The sequence below is a fragment of the Procambarus clarkii genome, chromosome 39 (genome assembly GCF_040958095.1).
Source record: "Procambarus clarkii isolate CNS0578487 chromosome 39, FALCON_Pclarkii_2.0, whole genome shotgun sequence".
Classification (NCBI taxonomy): domain Eukaryota; kingdom Metazoa; phylum Arthropoda; class Malacostraca; order Decapoda; family Cambaridae; genus Procambarus; species Procambarus clarkii.
In genome coordinates this window covers 39,460,148-39,482,993 of record NC_091188.1, presented here as the reverse complement: position 1 = coordinate 39,482,993, position 22,846 = coordinate 39,460,148, and the positions used below count along the sequence as shown (strand labels likewise).

General features: G+C 50.9%; 1 protein-coding gene across 1 annotated transcript in view; it reads right to left on the bottom strand.

Moving 5' to 3' along the window:
* LOC138372695 (serine/arginine repetitive matrix protein 2-like) overlaps positions 1 to 19,615 on the bottom strand; it is a 75,101-nt gene extending 55,486 nt beyond the window's left edge. Inside the window, exons 1-2 of the mRNA XM_069338203.1 lie at positions 19,561 to 19,615; positions 11,952 to 12,089 (exon numbers count right to left, since the gene is read on the bottom strand). Coding sequence (XP_069194304.1) covers positions 11,952 to 12,089; positions 19,561 to 19,615 — 193 coding nt within the window. The remainder of the gene's footprint in view (positions 1 to 11,951; positions 12,090 to 19,560) is intronic.
* Positions 19,616 to 22,846: the final 3,231 nt, after the last annotated feature.

Below are 22,846 nucleotides of genomic sequence, written 5' to 3'. Positions count from 1 at the left end.
CCACTCACCCTGTGAGTGAACTACTCATCGCCATAGCAGCATGTACAACACCCCCCAATGGAAAGAAAACCCGCTGGATTTTGTAACGAAAATGAAATTTTATAACTAAGGCGAAACTAAGTGGCAAGTGACGCCATAGGAAGTCGACGATCCGAGCGATACTGTTGTGGAGCGACTTGCCCAAGATATATTGTTGGCAGGAGTGTATTTGCTGGCATATCAGCCTCCTGAACCTCACCTCACCTCTCCTCCAACACTATATCTTGGAAAAGTCGCTACACAACACTAGTTACAGCCCCGCTCCTGTGCCACCTAAGTCCATCACGGGCTCGCCATAGCCCGTGCTACTTGCAACTTTTGTTCCGAGTAGCTGAATCTAATACAACCACCATCATCTTCTTGAGGTTATCTTGAGATTATTTCGGGGCTTAGTCCCCGCGGCCCGGTCTTCGACCAGGCCTCCGACCAGGCCTCCTCTTTGTTACACCCCCCCCCCCCCCCAGGAAGCAGCCCGTAGCAGCTCTCTAACTCCCAGGTACCTATTTACTGCTAGGTGAACAGGGGGCATCAGGGTGAAAGAAACATTTTGCCCATTTGTCTCCGCCTCCACCGGGGATTGAACCCGGAACCTCGGGACTACGAATCCGAAGCGCTGTCCAACCCAGCTGTCAGACGCCCATCCACAACACAATCACAGTAACAAGGTTATAGTGAATAACCGAACCTAATTATGGGCTCGCCATAGCCCGTGCTGCACGGACATTTTGAGTAATGCTTCTCAATGAGTGACGAGTAATAACGAGTAATGATGTAATTGAGTAATGCTTCTGAGTAATGCTACACAGACATTTTGTTGTGAGTAATTAGAGCAGGTTTGGGGTAATAATGTACGAGTTTGTTTCACTACTGCCGGCGTCCACTGTACTATACCTAGTACAGTGGACGTACTAGGTACTAGGACGTACCAGTCAGTAGTACTCACGTCCTCCTCCTGTGGCTCACCCCATTACCAGGCAACCCGTTCTCGCAAATTTAATAAGTCAATATTGACTTATTAAATATGTGCATAGGTGACATACTTAATATAATAGATACCCTTAAAAAGATTCATAGAAAACACCGACCTTACCTAACCTACTTAGTATGTTAAGATAAGCATCTTATTGCTTCGTAATTACAATTATTACCTAACCTATAATAGGTATAGGTTAAGTAATAATTGTAATTACGAAGCAATAAGATGCTTATCTTAAGATACTAACAAGGTTAGGTAAGGTCGGTGTTTTCTATGAATCTTTTTAGGGGTATCTATTATGTTTAGTATATCACCTATGCACGTAGTTAATAAGTCAATATTGACTTTACGAATTTGCGAGAACGGGTTGTACCAGGATCTCTTCCTATTGGGCAGTGTTACTGCTATGGTGGTGTGCATCCCCTCGCAGGGTGAGTTTTTTTTTGGGGGGGAGTAAAGAGGAAGGAGAGGCATAGGTGAAGGGAAGTATAGAAGTGGGAAATACAGTGAGAGGTATAAAAGCAGGCGGGCTGTCCGCCTTGCTGACACGATGTGTGGGTGTTGGCAGCAAAGCTAAGCTGGCTCCCTCTTGTCAGGGAGCTGTGAGTGTGTGAGAGGTTCTTCACATGTGTTTCACCATATATGGATGTCCATAGATGAATACTCTGTAGCATTCATATATACACACTCCCTGATGCTTCCACACATGTTATTCTGTTTAAGGCTCTTTATTCTATTATTATTATTTATCGAGTTGTCATACATATTATTTATCGCGTTGTTCATACATACACATATATGAACTGTTCATATATATACATATATAACTCATCTGGGGATTATATACTGTGGGGCGGGGTTTTCGTCCAGAGAATCGAGGCTCTTGGGCCACCAGCTGTGGGAGCGGGGCGTCTCATCTTGGAGCAATCTTTCAAACATTGGGTCCTTTAACATTTCGATGGTGTTCCACACCCTGATGGCTTCGTGCTGCAGTCTGATGTTTAGTGGCTGTATGTTCAGGAGTTCATGGAGCTCCTGGATTGTCTGATCATATGGTGGACGGTGTTTTGCTGCTCTCCTTAGCGCCTTATTTTGCACTGCTTGCAGTTTCTGCATGTTAGTTTTCTTTATGGTGTGTAGTGGTACTGGGGGATACTCTAGATGCGGCCGAACTAGAGTCTTATATAGGTGGATCTGAATGTTAGTACTGAGGCTTCGGAATCTTCTCAGTTTTCCTAATGCTGCTTTGGCTTTGTTTAGTCGGTCCCTTACATGAATCCCTGTTCTATTTATCATAAGTCCCAGTATTCTGCCTACCTCCGCATATTGGATCGGATGGTTGTCAAGGATGATGGGGTCCGGGTTTCTTTTCGCAATGTGTATTATCTGGAACTTTTGTTTGTTGGTGCTTATTTTCCATTGCTTCTCAAAGTTGTTTATGAGTTCAATTGCCGCCTTGGTCTTGTCGGCTAGTAGCGGCTTTGATGGGCCCGGTTGGCATATTATTTGGGTGACATCGTCAGCGTATGTGATGTATTCTCCATGTTGGGGTTGGGGTAGGTCAGCTGTATATATGTTGAATAGAGTGGGGGAGAGGCAGCTTCCTTGTGGTACTCCACTTTTCAGTTCTATTACGTCACCCAAGTAGCTGCCGATATTAAGCCTAGCAGTTCTATTGTCTATAAAGCTGCAGAGAGTAGCAGTAAATCTCTCAGGAAGCCCTAGTTCAGATATCTTATATTTTAGGCCTGTGTGCCACACTTTGTCGAAGGCTTTCGAGACGTCCCTAAGCACTATATTACACTGATCTTTTTTCGACACTGCGTTGGCTATATGCTGGTAGATCAGGGCTATAGCTGTATGGGCCCCTCTGCTATACGCTGGTAGATCAGGGCTATAGCTGTATGGGCCCCTCTGCTATATGCTGGTAGATCAGGGCTATAGCTGTATGGGCCCCTCTGCTATACGCTGGTAGATCAGGGCTATAGCTGTATGGGCCCCTCTGCTATATGCTGGTAGATCAGGGCTTTAGCTGTATGGGCCCCTCTGCGGTTTCTAAACCCATGCTGCCTGGTGTTATACTTCCCTTCCTCTTCCATGTACTTCACAAGTCTCTGATTGATAATTTTTTCGAATATTTTACCTGGTACTTCGAGGAGGGAAATTGGCCTGTAGTTTTCAGTTTGGGTTGGGGGTTTACCTGGCTTGGGGATTAATCTTATTCTGGCATTCTTAAAGTATGTGGGGAATAGTCCAGATGCAAGAGCTGCATTTACTATACATGTGTATTGATGGAGTGCAATCACGGGTAAGTTGGATAATACCATCTTATTTATCTTGCTGTTGCCCGGCGCCTTGTTCTTGAAACCCATAATTGTTTTATGGACCTCTGCAATGGTTATGTGTTTCATAAGGTGGCAGTCCTCGCGTATGTTGTTAAGGTCTATTGATGGAGTGACGCGGAAGGAAAACAGGATGAGTGACGCGCTCTCTCTCTCTCCCTCCCTCCCACCCTCCCAAATCCCTCCCCACCCTCCCACCCTCCCTCCCACCCTCCCTCCCTCCCTCCCTCCCTCCCTCCCTCCCTCCCAAACCCTCCCACCCCACCCTCCCACCCTCCCTCCCTCCCACCCTCCCTCCCACCCTCCCACCCTCCCTCCCTCCCTCCCTCCCAAACCCTCCCTCCCTCCCCCCTTCCTCTCCCCCCCCCAGTAGTGCAGAGTAGCAGGCGTGTTACTGTGCGTCAGTACAAGACGTCAAGTATGGCCTGGGTGAAGCCTTGCGTCATGCCTCCATGTGCTCACTGGTGGTGGTTCCTGACTGTACTCACCTATATCTACTCACCTACTGGTGCTGGCGGGGGTTGAGCTCTGGCTCTTTGGTCCCGCCTCTCATTTTTTTTTTTTTTTTTTTTAGTAAAGAGGAAGGAGAGGCATAGGTGAAGGTAAGTATAGAAGTGGGAAATACAGTGAAAGGTATGAAAGTAGGCGGGCTGTCCGCCTTGCTGACACGATGTGGCCGCCTCTCAACTGTCAATCAACTGGTGTACAGGTTCCTGAGCCTACTGGGCTCTATCATATCTACATTATAAACTGTGTATGGAGTCAGCCTCCACCACATCACTGCCTAATGCATTCCACCTGTTAACTACTCCCACACTGAAAAAGTTCTTTCTAACGTCTCTGTGGCTCATGTGGGTACTCAGTCTCCACCTGTGTCCCCTTGTTCGTGTCCCACCAAGTCTGTACTCACCTAGTTGTACTCACCTAGTTGTGCTTGCGGGGGTTGAGCTCTGGCTCTTTGGTCCCGCCTCTCAACTGTCAATCAACAGGTGTACAGGTTCCTGAGCCTACTGGGCTCTATCATATCTACATTATAAACTGTGTATGGAGTCAGCCTCCGCCACATCACTGCCTAATGCATTCCACCTGTTAACTACTCTGACATTGAAAAAGTTCTTTCTAACGTCTCTGTGGCTCATTTGGGCACTCAGTTTCCACCTGTGTCCCCTAGTGCGTGTGCCCCTTGTGTTAAACAGCCTGTCTTTATCAACCCTGTCAATTCCCTTGAGGATCTTGAATGTGGTGATCATGTCCCCCCTAACTCTTCTGTCTTCCAACGAAGTGAGGTTTAATTCCCGTAGTCTCTCCTCGTAGCTCATACCTCTCAGCTCGGGTACTAGTCTGGTGGCAAGCCTTTGAACCTTTTCCATTTTAGTCTTATGCTTGACTAGATATGGACTCCATGCTGGTGCCGCATACTCCAGGATTGGTCTGACATATGTGGTATATAATGTTCTGAAAGATTCCTTACACAAGTTTCTAAAGGCCGTTCTTATGTTAGCCAACCTGGCATATGCTGCTGCTGTTATCCTCTTGATGTGAGCATCAGGGGACAGGTCTGGCGTGATATCAACCCCCAGGTCTTTCTCTCTCTCGGACTCTTGAAGTATTTCATCTCCCAAGTGATACCTTGTATCTGGTCTCCTGCTTCCTACCCCTATCTTCATTACATTACATTTGCTTGGATTAAACTCTAACAGCCATTTGTTCGACCATTCCTGCAGCTTGTCCAGGTCTTCTTGAAGCCTCAAGCTGTCCTCTGTCTTAATCCTTCTCATAATTTTGGCGTCGTCAGCAAACATTGAGAGGAATGAGTCTATACCCTCTGGGAGATCATTTACGTATATCAAAAACAGGATAGGTCCAAGTACAGAGCCCTGTGGGACTCCACTGGTGACTTCACGCCAGTCTGAGGTCTCACCCCTCACTGTAACTCTCTGCTTCCTATTGTTTAGGTACTCCCTTATCCACTGGAGCGCCCTACCAGTTACTCCTGCCTGTTTCTCTAGCTTATGCATCAACCTTTTATGGGGTACTGTGTCAAAGGCTTTCCGACAGTCCAAAAAAATGCAGTCCGCCCACCCTTCTCTTTCTTGTTTAATCTTTGTCACCTGATCGTAGAATTCTATCAATCCTGTAAGGCAAGATTTACCCTCCCTGAACCCATGTTGATGGGTTGTCACGAAGTCTCTTCTCTCCAGATGTGTTACTAGGTTTTTTCTCACAATCTTCTCCATCACCTTGCATGGTATACAAGTTAAGGACACTGGCCTGTAGTTCAGTGCCTCTTGTCTGTCACCCTTTTTGTATATTGGTACTACATTAGCAGTCTTCCATATTTCTGGTAGGTCCCCCGTTTCCAGTGACCTACTATACACTATGGAGAGTGGTAGGCAAAGTGCTCCTGCACACTCTTTCAATACCCATGGCGAGATTCTATCCGGCCCAACAGCTTTTCTCACATCCAGCTCCAATAGGTGCTTCTTGACCTCATCTCTTGTAATTTCGAACCTATCCAAGGTCACCTGGTTTGCTGCCACCTCTTCTAGCGCCGCGACATCTCCCTGTTCTATTGTAAAGACCTCCTGGAACCTTTTGTTGAGTTCTTCACACACCTCTTTGTCATTCTCTGTGTACCTGTCCTCGCCCACCCTAAGTTTCATCACCTGTTCCTTCACTGTTGTCTTCCTCCTTATGTGACTGTGTGTGTGTGTGTGTGTGTGTGTGTGTGTGTGTGTGTGTGTGTAGTGCTCAACGACACGCCACACAGCAAGTTACAAACTATAGATATTAGTGTACAATGCCAAGAGTACCTCCTGAGCAGTACACATAACCGGTACCTGGTCAAACATCATTCTCGCACTCGTCTTCAGTCCCTCTTCTGCCCGGGTGTACAACACTCTGAAGTCACTGAAGACCTCTTGGTAGTGGAGGTCTACCTACCTTGTGTGTCTACCTTGAATAGACACAAACATCAATAGATGCATCAAATGAGACGACATGGTTCTTTTGACCATGTCGTAGCTCAGGCGATTAAGGCAGCGTCTGGGATACTCTCGGACGTAGGTTCGAATCCGCGTCACGGCCCTTGTGGATTTGTTTACCTTCAGTAGCTTCGAGGGGGGTTCAAGAGCCCTGCGGAGTACTCTAATAGTTCTCTCAGCTCTCAGAAAGAGTAGCTTGTTTATGAGTTGATGAGTGAGAGTAAGAGTAGTTTATGAGTTGGTGAGTGAGAGAGAGAGTAGTTTATGAGTTGGTGAGTGAGAGAAAGAGTAGTTTGAGTTGGTGAGTGAGAGAAAGAGTAGTTTATGAGTTGGTGAGTGAGAGAAAGAGTAGTTTATGAGTTGATGAGTGAGAGTAAGAGTAGTTTAGGATGGTTAGAGGGTGAGCTGGCAGAGCTAGTGAGAGGTTGGGGGGGGGGGTTACCTTGCAATATGGAGGGGGGTGAGGGGGCGGGGAGTTGCATAAGGCGTTGCGCTGGAGTTAAGTTTGAAGGAGTGATGTTGCAGACTCTAGGAAGGGAGACGGGGTCTGATTGTCTTGCATGAGCACAGGTGCTTGTGCAAGCTCAGGTGTGAGCAAGCACAGTCCCTAGGGGCTGTCCAGTAGTCCCAGGGGCTGTCCAGTAGTCCCAGGGGCTGTCCAGTAGTCCCAGGGGCTGTCCAGTAGTCCCAGGGGCTGTCCAGTAGTCCCAGGAGCTGTCCAGTAGTCCCAGGAGCTGTCCAGTAGTCCCAGGAGCTGTCCAGTAGTCCCACGGGCTGTCCAGTAGTCCCAGGGGCTGTCTAGTAGTCCCAGGGGCTGTCCAGTAGTCCCACGGGCTGTCCAGTAGTCCCAGGAGCTGTCCAGTAGTCCCAGGGGCTGTCCAGTAGTCCCAGGGGCTGTCCAGTAGTCCCAGGGGCTGTCCAGTAGTCCCAGGGGCTGTCCAGTAGTCCCAGGGGCTGTCCAGTAGTCCCAGGGGCTGTCCAGTAGTCCCAGGGGCTGTCCAGTAGTCCCAGGGGCTGTCCAGTAGTCCCTACGGGCTGTCCAGTAGTCCCTACGGGCTGTCCAGTAGTCCCTACGGGCTGTCCAGTAGTCCCAGGGACTGTCCAGTAGTCCCAGGGGCTGTCCAGTAGTCCCAGGGGCTGTCCAGTAGTCCCAGGGGCTGTCCAGTAGTCCCAGGGGCTGTCCAGTAGTCCCAGGGGCTGTCCAGTAGTCCCAGGGACTGTCCAGTAGTCCCAGGGGCTGTCCAGTAGTCCCAGGGGCTGTCCAGTAGTCCCAGGGGCTGTCCAGTAGTCCCAGGGGCTGTCCAGTAGTCCCAGGGGCTGTCCAGTAGTCCCAGGGGCTGTCCAGTAGTCCCAGGGGCTGTCCAGTAGTCCCAGGGGCTGTCCAGTAGTCCCAGGGGCTGTCCAGTAGTCCCAGGGGCTGTCCAGTAGTCCCAGGGGCTGTCCAGTAGTCCCAGGGGCTGTCCAGTAGTCCCAGGGGCTGTCCAGTAGTCCCAGGGGCTGTCTAGTAGCTCCAGGGGCGCCAGTTACGACCAAGTCTTACCGTTGTTTGTTAGTAAACAAACAATGTGGTCTTTCTTGGTTGCTCTCGTGGCTCTTGGTTGGTCTTGTTTACGAGTTCCCAGTAGTTATAGGGGCTTAGGGGAGGGGGGCGTGGATGTCCCTGGGTGGGGGGAGGGGGGCGTGGAAGTCCCTGGGTGGGGGGAGGGGGGAGGGGGGCGTGGAAGTCCCTGGGTGGGGGGAGGGGGGCGTGGAAGTCCCTGGGTGGGGGGAGGGGGGCGTGGAAGTCCCTGGGTGGGGGGAGGGGGGCGTGGAAGTCCCTGGGTGGGGGGAGGGGGGCGTGGAAGTCCCTGGGTGGGGGGAGGGGGGCGTGGAAGTCCCTGGGTGGGGGGAGGGGGGCGTGGAAGTCCCTGGGTGGGGGGAGGGGGGCGTGGAAGTCCCTGGGTGGGGGGAGGGGGGCGTGGAAGTCCCTGGGTGGGGGGAGGGGGGCGTGGAAGTCCCTGGGTGGGGGGAGGGGGGCGTGGAAGTCCCTGGGTGGGGGGAGGGGGGCGTGGAAGTCCCTGGGTGGGGGGAGGGGGGCGTGGAAGTCCCTGGGTGGGGGGAGGGGGGCGTGGAAGTCCCTGGGTGGGGGGAGGGGGGCGTGGAAGTCCCTGGGTGGGGGGAGGGGGGCGTGGAAGTCCCTGGGTGGGGGGAGGGGGGCGTGGAAGTCCCTGGGTGGGGGGAGGGGGGGCGTGGATGTCCCTGGGTGGGGGGAGGGGGGCGTGGATGTCCCTGGGTGGGGGGAGGGGGGCGTGGATGTCCCTGGGTGGGGGGAGGGGGGCGTGGAAGTCCCTGGGTGGGGGGAGGGGGGCGTGGAAGTCCCTGGGTGGGGGGAGGGGGGCGTAGAAGTCCCTGGGTGGGGGGAGGGGGGCGTGGAAGTCCCTGGGTGGGGGGCGTGGATGTCCCTGGGTGGGGGAAGGGGGGCGTGGATGTCCCTGGGTGGGGGGAGGGGGGCGTAGAAGTCCCTGGGTGGGGGGAGGGGGGCGTGGAAGTCCCTGGGTGGGGGGAGGGGGGCGTGGAAGTCCCTGGGTGAGGGAGGGGGGCGTGGATGTCCCTGGGTGGGGGGAGGGGGGCGTGGATGTCCCTGGGTGGGGGGAGGGGGGCGTAGAAGTCCCTGGGTGGGGGGAGGGGGGCGTGGAAGTCCCTGGGTGGGGGGAGGGGGGCGTGGAAGTCCCTGGGTGGGGGGAGGGGGGCGTGGAAGTCCCTGGGTGGGGGGAGGGGGCGTGGAAGTCCCTGGGTGGGGGGAGGGGGCGTGGATGTCCCTGGGTGGGGGGAGGGGGGCGCGGAAGTCCCTGGGTGGGGGGAGGGGGGCGTGGAAGTCCCTGGGTGGGGGGCGTTGATGTCCCTGGGTGGGGGGGCGTTGATGTCCCTGGGTGGGGGAGGGGGGCGTGGATGTCCCTGGGTTGGGGAGGGGGGGCGTGGATGTCCCTGGGTGGGGGGAGGGGGGCGTGGAAGTCCCTGGGTGGGGGGAGGGGGGTGTGGATGTCCCTTGGTGGGGGGAGGGGGGCGTGGATGTCCCTGGGTGGGGGGAAGGGGGGCGTGGAAGTCCCTGGGTGGGGGGAGGGGGGCGTGGATGTCCCTGGGTGGGGGGAGGGGGGGCGTGGAAGTCCCTGGGTGGGGGGAGGGGGCGTGGAAGTCCCTGGGTGGGGGGAGGGGGCGTGGAAGTCCCTGGGTGGGGGGAGGGGGCGTGGAAGTCCCTGGGTGGGGGGAGGGGGCGTGGAAGTCCCTGGGTGGGGGGAGGGGGCGTGGAAGTCCCTGGGTGGGGGGCGTTGATGTCCCTGGGTGGGTTGAGGGGGGCGTGGAAGTCCCTGGGTGGGGGGAAGGGGAGCGTGGATGTCCCTTGGTGGGGGGAGGGGGGCGTGGATGTCCCTGGGTGGGGGGAAGGGGAGCGTGGAAGTCCCTGGGTGGGGGGGAGGGGGGTGTGGATGTCCCTTGGTGGGGGGGGGGAGGAACAAGTCGTGGGGGTCGTGTCCTGACATACAAGAAGCCAGATTTGTCATGACGGGGCCCCTGGTCCCTGGTTTACGAGAGCATGGTGGGGAATATATCATGGCCCGGGGTCGAGGCTTGGTCGCCAGGCCGGGCTCCGCCAGTAGAACAACTCTCGAAACACACTCCAGGTATCTCCAGGTCCCGCTGGTGTAGTTGACTCTGATAAATCAGGATTATATTACCCAACTTGTGGGTAGGTTGAGGTAATCCTTAGGTGGATTACCGTGGTCGACGGTGCCGCCTTGGAGAGGTGTACCTGGGGAGGGTTTCAAGAGTTGTTCTTGCTCCCCCGAGCCCGGTCCCGGGGCCCAGGCTCCACGGCTCTACTGCCCTAGGTAGAGGTGCTGGGGGTACCTAGAGGGGAAAATGAGGGGGAGGGCGGGGTTAAGGGGAGGGAGGTTATCTTCTTGTGGTTATCTTAAGACTTGCCTATCTCCGGGGCTTAGCGTCTCCGTGGCCCGGTCCTCAACTAGGCCTCCTTTTAGTTACACATCCCCAGGAAGCAGCCCGTAGCAGCTGTCTAACTCCCAGGTACCTATTTACTGCTAGGTGAACAGGGGGCATCAGGGTGAAAAAAACTACCCATTTGTTTCCGCCGGGGTTCGATCCTCCGGACCCTCGGATTACGAATTCCGAGCGCTGTCCACTCAGCCGCCAGGTCACTTAGTGTGTCAGAGGCCACACAGCCAATACCAGCCACGGTAGCAGTGCCAGGCTCCCTGGCACGGCTCTATCCAACTTTACACCACTGAAAATCTTTGTGGAATTGTTAATTATAAAGTTTCCTCATTAGAGGCTGTCGCGCCGACTGGCCACGTTGTTGTGGGGGGGAAGGGGGGGGGGACGCTAAATGGTGGGGTCTGGTTCCCGCAAAACACACACCAAAACTACGACGTTGGTACAACGTTCGAACAAGTTTTAACACCTCCTAACCAGTTATAACAACCAATATAACAAGTTGTAACAACGTTCTAATACGTCATAAACACGTTAAACCAAGATGTAACAACTTTATTACAAGTTGTAACAAGCGGAAAATAGAGACAGCTTCGGTTTGTGTTTCCAGGGTTGTTGGGGGGGGGGGGGGTCCTATCTAATCCTGGGACCCCATCTAATCCAGGGACCCCATCTAATCCAGGGACCCCATCTAATCCAGGGACCCCATCTAATCCAGGGATCCTATCACAATGGTTGTACTCTTCAAGTCACTTGTGTTGTCCCGTCTTGAGTACTGCTCAGTACTCACTTCCCCCTTCAGAGCAGGAGAGATTGCTGAAATAGAGGGAATACAGAGAACATATACGGCACGCATAGACGAGATAAAACACCTAAATTATTGGGATCGTCTCAAAGCCCTCCAAATGTACTCTCTAGGAAGGAGACGAGAGAGATACCAAATAATATACACATGGAAGATACTGGAGGGCCAGGTCCCAAATCTACACAGTAAAATAACAACGTACTGGAGTGAAAGACATGGAAGAATTGAGCCAATGAAGTGTGATTCCAGGTGATTTGTGATCTTACATCTTAGCACTCATTGATTTTTATGATGTGTGAAGTTAACATTATTGGTCTATAATTTGTTTGGTATCTGCTTTAGTACCTCCTTTGTGAAGTGGCGCGATCTCTGCTGTTTTAAGTGTGTCAGGGATGACGCTAGTATCTTGCTTCCGTCTCCAAAAGATGTTTAAGGCCTGTGCAACCCATCATCACACTAGGCTGGTTAAAACAGCGGCCGTCCTCTCCTACACGCATTCAGCAATTTGAACATATTGTGTATTAAAAATTGGGTTGTTCTCGTATATAAATTAGTTCTCATATATAAATTAATATTATTATACATAAAAATTCTATGTATAGTTAGGCATAGGTTATGTTAGGTGTTTAGGTTCTGTTGGCGATTATTGGTATTTGTAGTACGTGGGTGAAGCATTTACAGCGTTGTGATTCGAACACCAGTCGTCAGTGAAGCTCTTGTTCCGGAAGTGTTCGGACGTCAGCAGTTGTGAGTCGTGTGTAAACTGTTTTGCACTCATAAACAGCGGGGGGGGGGGGGGGTTGGCGGCTGGATTAACGAACTTGGATCTTTGTATGCGAGGAAGGGCTTGCCTGTGATAGTGATGTTTTCATTTCTTGATGAATATAGAGTTCCACGCGTCAGGTCCATGGGCATGCTGTCTATGGCTACTTCAGAGTCCAGTGAGGTTAGTGTGACATCTGATATATGGTTCAATGTTGATGTTACATTCATGAAGAATTCATTTGGATCATCATCAATGTGATCAGAGGTTTACTGAAGACAGAATCGTACTGAAGTAGGGAACCGACAAAAAAATATACAAAAATAGACAAAAATATATAGACAAAAATACACGCCACAGCTTCGTGTCGTCCTTTGCAGATGACACAAAAATCAGCATGAAAATTACCTCTGCTGAAGACATTGAAAAACTACAAGCAGATGTCAACAAAGTTTTTGATTGGGCAGCAGAAAATAACATGATGTTTAACAGTGATAAATTTCAGGTACTCAGGTACGGCAAAAATGAGGATCTGAAACATAATACAGGGTACAAAACACAATCGAATCTTCCCATAGTAGGAAAACAGCATGTCAAGGATTTGGGAATAATGATGTCCGACGATCTAACGTTTAGGGAGCATAACCAAGCAAATATCGCGTCAGCCAGAAAAATGATCGGATGGATTACGAGAACTTTCAAATCCAGGGATCCCATCACAATGGTTGTACTCTTCAAGTCACTTGTGCTGTCCCGTCTCGAGTACTGCTCAGTACTCACTTCCCCCTTCAGAGCAGGAGAGATTGCTGAAATAGAGGGAATACAGAGAACATATACGGCACGCATAGACGAGATAAAACACCTAAATTATTGGGATCGTCTCAAAGCTCTCCAAATGTACTCTCTAGAAAGGAGACGAGAGAGATACCAAATAATATACACCTGGAAAATACTGGAGGGTCAGGTCCCAAATCTACACAGTAAAATAACAACGTACTGGAGTGAACGATCTGGAAGAAAATGCAAGATTGAACCTGTGAAGAGCAGAGGTGTCATAGGCACAATCAGAGAGCACTGTATAAACATCAGGGGTCCGCGGTTGTTCAACGTCCTCCCAGCGAGCATAAGAAATATTGCCGGAACAACCGTGGACATCTTCAAGAGAAAACTGGACGGTTTTCTAAGAGAAGTTCCGGATCAGCCGGGCTGTGGTGGGTACGTGGCCCTGCGGGCCGCTCCAAGCAACAGCCTGGTGGACCAAACTCTCACAAGTCGAGCCTGGCCTCGGGCCGGGCTTGGGGAGTAGAAGAACTCCCAGAACCCCATCAACCAGGCATCAACCAGGTAACCGGTCGGCCGAGCGGACAGCACGCTGGACTTGTGATCCTGTGGGCCTGGGGTCGATCCCAGGCGCCGGCGAGAAACCGTGGGTAGAGTTTCTTTCACCCTATGCCCCTGTTACCTAGCAGTAAAATAGGTACCTGGGTGTTAGTCAGCTGTCACGGGCTGCTTCCTGGTGGAGCCCTGGTCGAGGACCGGGCCGCGGGGACATTAATAAGCCCCGAAATCATCTCAAGATAAGAAGTCTCAGTATTTCACACATTTCTTTGTTGTTATCTGTGAAAGTTTCATCACCCTGGCGCAGGGCCCAGTGATGGGTGATGTTTTTTTTCTTGTTTTTACACAGGAGAAAAAGTATTTCGGATTCTTTTCAATTTCACTTTTTTTTTTTTTTTTTTTTTTTTTTTTTTTTTTTTTGAGATATATACAAGAGTCGTTACATTCATGTACAGCCACTAGTACGCGTAGCGTTTCGGGCAAGTCCTTAATCCTATGGTCCCTGGAATACGATCCCCTGCCGCGAAGAATCGTTTTTTCATCCAAGTACACATTTTACTGTTGCGTTAAACAGAGGCTACAGTTGGCCTTTTGCTGTGTTTGCCTCTCCTGGGCAGGGAAGGGTTCGTGCAGCTTGGCTCCCAGCATTCCCACGTCCCTACACAGCCGTCCTCGTCGTTGTTGGGATAGAGAGGAGAGTTTCACATGTTCTGCCATTTGTTTTCTTCGCCTAGAGGGAGTGTCGTTCTCCTTCCAGTTAACATCTTTTTTTCCTTTTTTCTTTTTCTTAGTGGTATATGTGTGCCTTCTACATATTTCTAGTGCTGCTGTGCTTATTTTCTCTTAAGCAGTGGTTTAGGTGTGCATCATTTAGTTGTTCCCAAGATAGTTCTGCCAGGTCTTGGGGTATTCGTGCCCAGTTAATAAATCAGTTTGTCATTAAAACCGAATGTTCTGAATTTTCTTCCTCTGGGATTTGAGATTGGTTGCAGAGGTCTGTTGGCCCAGCTCGTCTGATCTTCGATTAGGCTGTGGTCTGAGTAACATGTATTTGTAATCATCATGTCCCTAGTTCATGGCGGTTTGTAAAAGTATGGTCTAAAGTTCTTTATTTTTTTATTCTATTTTTTACTGACTGAAAACAAATGTGTTATTATTATTATTAACATCTATATTGACAAAATGAATTACAATTTTGCCTAATCAGAGTACTTAGATTACGTCTTATTAAAGTGAGGACAGTGTTGGTATTGACTGTCACGCAGGACAGAGGGTCTACCGTACCTTGAGGCTACCGTGAGGTGCTTCCGGGGCTTAGTGTCCCCGCGGCCCGGTCGTCGACCAGGCCTCCTGGTCGACGTATGACCAACCAGGGTCATACACAAGACTAAACTGTAGGCTCAAGCACATATATATATGGGTTACAATCAATATTTTAATGTACGAATATGTGAAAAAATCAAAACAAATCTGTGGCATAAAAGATTTGCCGTCTATGGTTGACGGTTCCCCGGGGTCCAGGGTTCGAGACCCATACAGGCCAGGTGAATGGAAGATGTGTCACACACCTGCAAGAGGTCATGTGTGTGAGTGTTCACTCCGACAGCTTCCTGGGAGTGTCTGCTATAACACAAGATGGTATAACTGGCCGGCCTCTTACAGTGTTCAGAGGAGAACTTTACAAACACCTTGGAAGTATCCGTGATCAAGGAAGCTGTCATCCATCCTTCAGGCTGTGATCATTAACGAGACCACCAACCAGGATACATGCATGGTCAGTGACAGGGCCGCGGGGGGCGTTGATCCCCGGAATAAGCAGCAATCAAAAATTCGAATTGAACCTGATCAAACGGGCTGTGATGGTTAGGTGAGGCGTCGTATCTTGTGGTGATTCCAAGGCGCACAATCAACAGCCTGGTTGACCAGACAGTCAACTAAGAGGCCTGGCCGGAGACCGGGCCGAGGAGGATATCGATCCTGGAAACCAGTTCATGTGGTCATGAGCTGGAAACCAGCTCATGGTGGATGCCTTGAGGAAGCTGCAGGCTGACACCATGTTAGGGAGAGGGGGGGCGTGTGTATGTGGTGGGGGTTGGGGGGGGGGGGGAGGGGGATGAGGGGGGGCTTGTGTCCGGGGGGGGGGAGGGAAGGGGGGGGGGGGTGAGGCTGTACCGTTGGTCGTTTACTTGAGGTCATTTGGCTCATTGCCCACTCGGCCAATGCCCGTCCCCCTCTCTCCTACCCTCCCCTACCCTAGCCTACCCTCCATTCCCCTACCCTCCCCTCCCCTTGCCTACCCTCCCTTCCCCTACCCTCCTTTCCCCTACCCTCCCCTCCCCTTGCCTACCCTCTCTGCCCCTCCCCACATTGACTTGTCTACAGTATGACAACTAACTAACAATAACAATACGCACATCATGGGCATATGTACCAGACGTAAGACTTGCTCTAGAGCGCTAGAGAAGACTTTTCTAGGATTAAGAAGTCTTTAAAAACCTTTAAAAGCATTTAGAATCCTTTAAAAGCTTTTAGAAGCCTTTAGAAACTTCTAGAAGCCCTTAGAAGCCTTTTAGAAGTCTTTAGGAGCTTTTTAGAAGTCTTTAGGAGTCTTTAGAAGCTGTTAGAAGCCTTTAGAAGCCCTTTTAGGCTTCAACACCGCCCTGGGCGTAATGGTCCATTCCCTCTCCCTCTCATTGTACGCTCAATACATATATAATGTCAGGCGTTATATATATATATATATATATATATATATATATATATATATATATATATATATATATATATATATATATATATATATATATATATATATATTTCGGGGTACCACCACTGGTTTAATTAAAGGGACCCACATCCTCGAAGAAGAAAATAAATAGTGTTCAGAGAAGACCTTGTGGATTCTCACCGAATACTTTAATCTTTTCATCTCCTACCTTTCCTCATATATATATATATATATATATATATATATATATATATATATATATATATATATATATATATATATATATATATATATATATATATATAATATATTATATTATTGTGGTGGTGTTAATTGGTGTTTGTTTTTCTTCACCACAGGTAAGGCCCAGAGCTTCAGGTGACTCAGCTGACCGGGTAGGTGCTCCCTGGGGTCACTGGGGTCACTGGGGGGTTCGGGGTGGGGGGTCCCTGGGGGTTCTCTAAGGGGTGCTGGGGAGAAGGGGTAGCCTGCCTGCCTGCCTGCCTGCCTGCCTGCCTGCCTGCCTGCCTGCCTGCCTGCCTGCCTGCCAGCCTGCCTGCCAGCCTGCCTGCCTGCCTGCCTGCCAGCCTGCCTGCCAGCCTGCCAGCCAGCCAGCCTGCCAGCCAGCCTGCCAGCCAGCCAGCCAGCCAGCCAGCCAGCCAGCCAGCCAGCCAGCCAGCCAGCCAGCCAGCCAGCCAGCCAGCCAGGCAGGCTGGCTGCCAGCCAGCCAGCCAGCCAGCCTGCCAGCCAGCCAGCCTGCCAGCCAGCCAGCCTGCCAGCCAGCCAGCCAGCCAGCCAGCCAGCCAGCCAGCCAGCCAGCCAGCCTACCCACCTACAAATATCCATTAGCACGACACCAATAATAAATAACATGTAAATTCCCCCAGTGTGCTGGCTGACGGCGGGGCAACAAGACCGTCATTATTCTTGTGTCATTGTGATGTTCTCTGATGGTCCAGAGTGTTGTTACTCGTCACTCTGGTGAGTGACAGTGTTGTTACTCGTCACTCTGGTGAGTGACAGTGTTGTTACTCGTCACTCTGGTGAGTGACAGTGTTGTTACTCGTCACTCTGGTGAGTGACAGTGTTGTTACTCGTCACTCTGGTGAGTGACAGTGTTGTTACTCGTCACTCTGGTGAGTGACAGTGTTGTTACTCGTCACTCTGGTGAGTGACAGTGTTGTTACTCGTCACTCTGGTGAGTGACAGTGTTGTTACTCGTCACTCTGGTGAGTGACAGTGTTGTTACTCGTCACTCTGGTGAGTGACAGTGTTGTTACTCGTCACTCTGGTGAGTGACAGTGTTGTTACTCGTCACTCTGGTGAGTGACAGTGTTGTTACTCGTCACTCTGGTGAGTGACAGTGTTGTTACTCGTCACTCTGGTGAGTGACAGTGTTGTTACTCGTCACTCTGGTGAGTGACAGTGTTGTTACTCGTCACTCTGGTGAGTGACAGTGTTGTTACTCGTCACTCTGGTGAGTGACAGTGTTGTTACTCGTCACTCTGGTGAGTGACAGTGTTGTTACTCGTCACTCTGGTGAGTGACCATGTCTTCCTTGGTCACTCAGTCACCACTCATGCTGGGAGTGAAGGTACTCAGTCACCACTCATGCTGGGAGTGAAGGTACTCAGTCACCACTCATGCTGGGAGTGAAGGTACTCAGTCACCACTCATGCTGAGAGTGAAGGTACTAAGTCACCACTCATGCTGGGAGTGAAGGTACTCAGTCACCACTCATGCTAGGAGTGAAGGTACTAAGTCACCACTCGTGCTGGGAGTGAAGGTACTCAGTCACCACTCATGCTGGGAGTGAAGGTACTCAGTCACCACTCATGCTGAGAGTGAAGGTACTAAGTCACCACTCATGCTGGGAGTGAAGGTACTCAGTCATCACTCATGCTAGGAGTGAAGGTACTAAGTCACCACTCATGCTGAGAGTGAAGGTACTCAGTCACCACTCATGCTGGGAGTGAAGGTACTCAGTCACCACTCGTGCTAGGAGTGAAGGTACTAAGTCACCACTCATGCTGAGAGTGAAGGTACTCAGTCACCACTCATGCTGGGAGTGAAGGCACTCAGTCACCACTCATGCTGAGAGTGAAGGTACTCAGTCACCACTCATGCTGGGAGTGAAGGTACTCAGTCACCACTCATGCTGAGAGTGAAGGTACTCAGTCACCACTCATGCTGAGAGTGAAGGTACTAAGTCACCACTCGTGCTGAGAGTGAAGGTACTCAGTCACCACTCATGCTGGGAGTGAAGGTACTCAGTCACCACTCATGCTGGGAGTGAAGGTACTCAGTCACCACTCATGCTGGGAGTGAAGGTACTCAGTCACCACTCATGCTGAGAGTGAAGGTACTCAGTCACCACTCGTGCTGAGAGTGAAGGTACTCAGTCACCACTCGTGCTGGGAGTGAAGGTACTCAGTCACCACTCATGCTGGGAGTGAAGGTACTCAGTCACCACTCGTGCTGAGAGTGAAGGTACTCAGTCACCACTCGTGCTGGGAGTGAAGGTACTAAGTCACCACTCATGCTGAGAGTGAAGGTACTAAGTCACCACTCATGCTGAGAGTGAAGGTACTAAGTCACCACTCATGCTGGGAGTGAAGGTACTCAGTCACCACTCGTGCTGGGAGTGAAGGTACTCAGTCGTCACTCATGCTGGGAGTGAAGGTACTCAGTCACCACTCGTGCTGGGAGTGAAGGTACTCAGTCACCACTCGTGCTGGGAGTGAAGGTACTCAGTCACCACTCGTGCTGGGAGTGAAGGTACTAAGTCACCACTCGTGCTGGGAGTGAAGGTACTCAGTCACCACTCGTGCTGGGAGTGAAGGTACTAAGTCACCACTCGTGCTGGAAGTGAAGGTACTCAGTCGTCACTCATGCTGGGAGTGAAGGTACTCAGTCACCACTCGTGCTGGGAGTGAAGGTACTAAGTCACCACTCGTGCTGGGAGTGAAGGTACTCAGTCACCACTCGTGCTGGGAGTGAAGGTACTCAGTCGTCACTCATGCTGGGAGTGAAGGTACTCAGTCACCACTCGTGCTGGGAGTGAAGGTACTAAGTCACCACTCATGCTGAGAGTGAAGGTACTCAGTCACCACTCATTCTGAGAGTGAAGGTACTCAGTCACCACCGTGCTGGGAGTGAAGGTACTCAGTTACACAGTACAATAGTGACTGTTGTACCTCGACAAATTCACTTTTGTGCCACCAGTATGCCACAAAAGCAATTTTAGGCCTACTGAAAGCCGCATACTAATTTATAATATTTTTGTGCTATACTAAGCCTAGGAGAGTTTAGGCTTAGTTGTTGTGTTCATTCTCGTGGTCTTTATAAAATGAATAATATAAATATTTTTTTGGTTCCTTTTAGTTGGTTGGACAATGGTTGCTTTAGGTATTATTAATGGTAAATGACACATGTTGATGTGTTTATGTATATTGATGCTTTCTATTATTTAGAAAGGGTATCTGTGGGTATCTATTGTATCTCTGGATATCAAGCAGATATCAAATAGGTATTTCCTCTTAGCATGGTGTAAAGTTTTAAGTGACAAGTGGTGTATCACAACGTGCAGGCCAAGGCTGACCTGCTGATGCAACTTCAACATTTACTACATAAATAACTTTAACAATTACTGACATGATCGGTGAGGGCCGCGGGGCGCAGCCTTATATAATAATAATGTCCACACACACGCTGGAAAGTCGGCTCTAGTGCCCTCAGGAATCACTCTTATAAGTAATGCAAGCATTGCTGGCATTACTTGTTCTAAATATAATCAAGTGCTACGCTTCATGCAGGTCGGCGTTCAATCCCCGACCATCCACACAAGTGGTTGGGTACCATTCCTTTCCCACCGTCCCATCCCAAATCCTTATCCTGACCCCTTCCCAGTGCTATATAGTCGTAAAGGCTTGGCGCTCTCACCTGATAATTCCCTCTCTCCGTCGTCAAGTATCTTGTGTTGGTATATTAATCACGGAGCGGGCCTGATGGCTGAGTGGACAGCGCTCGGGATTCGCAGTCCTGGGGTTCCGGGTTTGATCCCCGGTGGAGGCGGAAACAAATGGGCCAGATTTTGTTTCACGACTGAAGCCCCTGTTCACCTAGCAGTAAATAGGTACCTGGGAGTTAGACAGCTGTCACGGGCTGCTTCTTGGCGTCCTACCTTGAGGTCACCCTGAGGGGATTTCGGGTCTCAGCGACCCCGCGGCCTGGTCATCGACCAGGCCTCCTGGTTGCTGAACTGATCAACCAGGCTGTTAGACGCGACGGAGGGAAGGGGGAGGGTAGGAGAGATGGAGTGGGTGGAGGGACAATCTTTCACTTAAGTGTTGAGTGACAGTGTTGAGTGACAGTGTTGAGTGACAGTGTTGAGTGACAGTGTTGAGTGACAGTGTTGAGTGACAGTGTTGAGTGACAGTGTTGAGTGACAGTGTTGAGTGACAGTGTTGAGTGACAGTGTTGAGTGACAGTGTTGAGTGACAGTGTTGAGTGACAGTGTTGAGTGACAGTGTTGAGTGACAGTGATGAGTGACAGTGTTGAGTGACAGTGTTGAGTGACAGTGTTGAGTGACAGTGTTGAGTGACAGTGTTGAGTGACAGTGTTGAGTGACAGTGTTGAGTGACAGTGATGAGTGACAGTGTTGAGTGACAGTGTTGAGTGACAGTGTTGAGTGACAGTGTTGAGTGACAGTGTTGAGTGACAGTGTTGAGTGACAGTGTTGAGTGACAGTGTTGAGTGACAGTGATGAGTGACAGTGATGAGTGACAGTGTTGAGTGACAGTGATGAGTGACAGTAGCTATATTTGGTGACTCATGCGTCCAGGTCGAAGTGTGACGTCGACTGCGGACATGTCACCCTGGTGGTGATGGTCGACGCCAGTATACCCTGGTGGTGACGGTCGACGCCAGTATACCCTGGTGGTGACGGTCGACGCCAGTATACCCTGGTGGTGATGGTCGACGCCAGTATACCATGGTGGTGATGGTCGACGCCAGTATACCCTGGTGGTGACGGTCGACGCTAGTATACCCTGGTGGTGATGGTCGACGCCAGTATACCCTGGTGGTGACGGTCGAGGCCAGTATACCCTGGTGGTGACGGTCGACGCCAGTATACCCTGGTGGTGACGGTCGACGCCAGTATACCCTGGTGGTGATGGTCGACGCCAGTATACCCTGGTGGTGACGGTCGACGCCAGTATACCCTGGTGGTGACGGTCGACGCCAGTATACCCTGGTGGTGACGGTCGACGCCAGTATACCCTGGTGGTGACGGTCGACGCCAGTATACCCTGGTGGTGATGGTCGACGCCAGTATACCCTGGTGGTGACGGTCGACGCTAGTATACCCTGGTGGTGATGGTCGACGCCAGTATACCCTGGTGGTGACGGTCGACGCCAGTATACCCTGGTGGTGACGGTCGACGCCAGTATACCCTGGTGGTGACGGTCGACGCTAGTATACCCTGGTGGTGATGGTCGACGCCAGTATACCCTGGTGGTGACGGTCGACGCTAGTATACCCTGGTGGTGACGGTCGACGCTAGTATACCCTGGTGGTGATGGTCGACGCCAGTATACCCTGGTGGTGATGGTCGAGGCCAGTATACCCTGGTGGTGACGGTCGACGCCAGTATACCCTGGTGGTGACGGTCGACGCCAGTATACCCTGGTGGTGATGGTCGACGCCAGTATACCCTGGTGGTGACGGTCGAGGCTAGCATACCCTGGTGGTGATGGTCGACGCCAGTATACCCTGGTGGTGACGGTCGACGCCAGTATACCCTGGTGGTGACCATCGGCTCACTTACATTTTCACCAGATATTCCTTTAAATATTCTCCGCATTAGTAATTTTGAAAATAAAATCAATTTATACTCTTAGTTTGCTTCAGTATTATTTGCTAACCCGTCCCCTTGTTTAGATTTTTGTAACTATGTTAAAAAAGTTGTTCCGTCTTGAGTACTGCTCGGTACTCACTTCTCCCTTCAGAGCGGGAGAGATCTCTGAAATAGAGGGAGTACAGAGAACATATACGGCACGCATAGACACGATAAAACACCTAAATTATTGGGATCGTCTCAAAGCTCTCAAAATGTACTCACTGGAGACGAGAGAGATACCAAATAATATACACATGGAAGATACTGGAGGGCCAGGTCCCAAATTTGCACAGTAGAATAACAACATACTGGAGCGAAAGGTACGGAAGGAAATGCAGAATAGAACCTGTGAAGAGTAGAGGTGCCATAGGCACAATCAGAGAACACTGAATATCAGAGGTACAGTGAAGAGTAGAGGTGCCATAGGCACAGTCAGAGAACACTGTCTGAACATCAGAGGTCCAGTGAGGAGTAGAGGTGCCATAGGCACAATCAGAGAACACTGTCTGAACATCAGAGGTCCAGTGAAGAGTAGAGGTGCCATAGGCACAATCAGAGAACACTGTCTGAACATCAGAGGTCCTCAGCTGTTCAACACCCTCCCAGCAAGCATAAGAAATATTACTGGAACAAAGGTGGATGTATTCAAGAGGCACTTAGATAAGTTCTTGTAAAAAGTGCCGGACCAACCAGGCTGTAGTGGATATGTGGGCCTGTGGGCCGCTCCAAGCAACAGCCTGGTGGACCAAACTCTCACAAGTCAAGCCTGGCCTCGGGCCGGGCTTGGGGAGTAGAAGAACTCCCAGAACCCCATCAAGCAGGTATATGTGGGCCTGCGGGCCGCTCCAAGCAACAGCCTGGTGGACCAAACTCTCACAAGTCAAGCCTGGCCTCGGGCCGGGCTTGGGCAGTAGAAGAACTCCCAGAACCCCATCAAGCAGGTATATGTGGGCCTGCGGGCCGCTCCAAGCAACAGCCTGGTG